The 3,078-nt window shown below is 37.5% G+C and overlaps 1 protein-coding gene across 1 annotated transcript in view; it reads left to right on the plus strand.

The window, feature by feature from the left end:
• YTHDC2 (YTH domain containing 2) overlaps positions 1–3,078 on the plus strand; it is a 107,228-nt gene that overhangs the window by 59,604 nt on the left and 44,546 nt on the right. Inside the window, 2 exon segments of the mRNA XM_012659509.1 lie at positions 392–501; positions 2,307–2,599. Coding sequence (XP_012514963.1) covers positions 392–501; positions 2,307–2,599 — 403 coding nt within the window.

Raw genomic sequence — 3,078 nt, forward strand, 5'->3', positions numbered from 1 at the left:
AAAAAAAAAAAAAAAAAATTGTAACCAATTTATATGAGTATTGCTTTGAATATATTTCATAGTTCTTGATATGTATTATATTTTTACTTTTCTTAAATTATGTAGTTTCTTTTTCATCCAGTTATTATTTAAATATTGTACTTTAGTTTTTAAGGTCTTTTCTTTTTTTATCGCATTGTGATTAGAGGTTGTAGTCTTCAAAATGTCCTTTTTTTCTGCTTTTAAATAGTGAGATTTAATTTGTCATCTTTTGGGTTTGGAGAACTTCCCACACAAATTTTTAGTCTGTCAGGAGGATTTGCATATAAAAAGAGTATCTATTCTACTTACTTTTTTGTTATAATATAAGGTGGTAAAAGTGATTTTTTTCTTTTGTTATGTGTTTGGACAGTGGATGGCCTTCCCAATGACAGTAGTGACAGTGAAATGGAGGACAGAACTACTGCTAGTTTGGCAGCCTTGAAACTTGATGAGTGGCTCAATTTCAAACTAGAGCCAGAGGTAAGTTGCTTTTTGCAGTGTAATAAATTTATTTAGATAGTATGAATTGATACACAGTATGAAACAGAATTTATCTTCAGTATTGAGCCCTTAGTGTAAGAGAATACAGCTTGTTTTCAAGTTTTGATAGGGCCCTTGTGCATTTTCTGCAGTACTGGGATTTATTCCAACAGAGGACTTGAAAAACTTAGGAGTGGCTCAGTATTTAAGGAAGGTAATTGTCTTAGTCTGTTTGTGGTCCTATAACAGAATACTTCAGACTGAGTAATTTATGAAGAACAGGAATGTATTCCTTACAGTTCTAGAGGCTGGTGAGTCCAAGATCAAGGTGCCAGCATAGGGTGAGGGCTGCTCTCTGCTTCCAGGATGATGCCTTGCCTCTGTCCTCTGGAGGGGAGAAATGCTGTACAGAAAGTTGAAGGTCAAGAGGGGATAAACTCCCTTTATCAAGCCCTTTTATAAGGGCCCCTAATCCCATTCAGAAGGACAGAGCCCTCATAACTCAATCACCTCTCAGAAGCCAACACCTCCCAATACTGTTGTGTTGGAAATTAAGTTCATACTTACTATTCGGGAAAAGAAAAAAAAAATTAAGTTCAACATGAATTTTTGGAGGGGGCAAAAACATTCAAACCATAGCAGGAATATTTGAGTATTTCTGGATATATAAAAAAGTATTGAGTATTGGGTACACAAGAACTCCCTTTATTTTGTGTAATTGTTTCTTAGAGAAAGATATGAGTTCATTTTGTTTTCTCTTTTCATAAACCTCATAATTGGGAGAGATGAATGTTTCTGTTCAGATTAAAAATTTTCTGGACAAAGCCTCCCTTAATTCTGTCTCTGCTTTCAAATATTATTCTGTATACATTTTGAGGGGTAACCAAGCTGTCAGTTGTTGCCACGGGCTAGGTTTGCTTTTATACCATTCCCTTCATTCATCACTTCCATTCCCACCCACCCTTCACTTCACTGAAACTGTACTTACCAAGGTCAATTGTGTCCTCCATATTGTCAAAGCTAGTCTTCTGTCCTTCAGAAATGTGACCTCTCTTTAGTATTTGGCACTACTGTCCATAACCTCATTTTTTGAATCCTGCCCTTCTGGATTCTTTCTCCTTATTCCTCTCCCGACTTCTTTGTCACTAGCTACTGTGACATTAATCTTCACTGATTATTCTTCATCCTCTGTAGTCATTCCTTCTTAGGTTGTTTCGCTGACACTTGTGTATGTGTTGTACCTTATATTTTAGATGCCTTGTGTCTTAAATTTTAAGTTCTCCAGCACTCTGTGCCTTACTCTGTTTTTCTCATTTTCTCTGCACAATCCCTGGGGACCTTATCTCTATGTGTAGATTTGGTAACCATTTATACACTGATGACTCCCAAGTTTATGTGTCTGGCTTGGGCCTTTCTGTGAATCCAGCTGCCTTCTGAACATCATTATTTGGATGTTCTACAGGCACCTAAAGTAATAGTATGAATAGAAATAAATGTAGTTTTCTTTATTTACCCTGCTGCTACTTTCTCAGTGTTAATCATACTCTACCGTAACTATTGTTTACTATCTCTCTTGTTAGACTGTTGCATTTGATTTTATGTTTCTAATGCCTAGAATATTGTACATGAGAAATTATTTTATTCATACCTTAAAAAGAATGAAATTAATAGTGAATTATATGAAATGTAAAATATGTTCTTTGGAAACAGTTACAGACCTTAACTAATAAGCAAATAGGTGTCTTGCATATGCGATACACATTTTACGTTTATCTGTTTGAACTGAGGAAATTGTTTTATTACAGGCAGCCAGTTTATTGCTGCAACTCAGACAGAAGTGGCATAGCTTATTTTTACGCCGAATGAGGGCACAATCTAAACCTTGGTCTCAAGTTGATGAAGCTACCATAAGAGTAATTATAGCTGTTTTAAGCACTGAAGAACAGTCTGCAGGTTTACAGCAACCATCTGGGATTGGCCAAAGGCCAAGGCCTATGTCTTCAGAAGAACTTCCTTTAACATCATCTTGGAGATCAAATAATAGTAGGAAAAGTTCAGCAGATGCTGAATTTGCTGATGAATCTACTACTGCAGAAAGGTAAATTTATAATGTTTTGTCAAAATGCAGGACATTTTCTCTAGGAAAGTGAATTATTTATCTTAGAATCAAGTGTTTTTATAATGTTTTAAAACTACTTCCTTACAGGCTGGGTGTGGTGGCTCATGCTTATAATTGTAGCACTCGGGGAGGCCAAGGTAAGAGGATCACTTGAGGTCAGGAGTTAGAGACCAGCCTGAGCAAGAGCAAGACCCCATCTCTACCAAAAATAGAAAAAATTTAGCTGGGCGTGGTGGCATGCACCTGTAGTCCCAGGTACTCGGGAGGTTTAGGCAGGAAGATCACTGGAGCCTAGGGAGTTTGAGGTTGCCGTGAGCTATGATGATGCCACTGCACTCTACCTGGCATGACAGAGCGAGACTCTGTCTCAAAAAAACAAAACAAGGGCCGGGTGTGGTGGCTCACGCCTGTAATTCTAGCACTCTGGGAGGCTGAGGCGGGAGGATCACTTGACGTCA

This window comes from Propithecus coquereli, unplaced genomic scaffold, assembly GCF_000956105.1.
Source record: "Propithecus coquereli isolate 6110/MARCELLA unplaced genomic scaffold, Pcoq_1.0 Scaffold62, whole genome shotgun sequence".
NCBI lineage: Eukaryota > Metazoa > Chordata > Mammalia > Primates > Indriidae > Propithecus > Propithecus coquereli.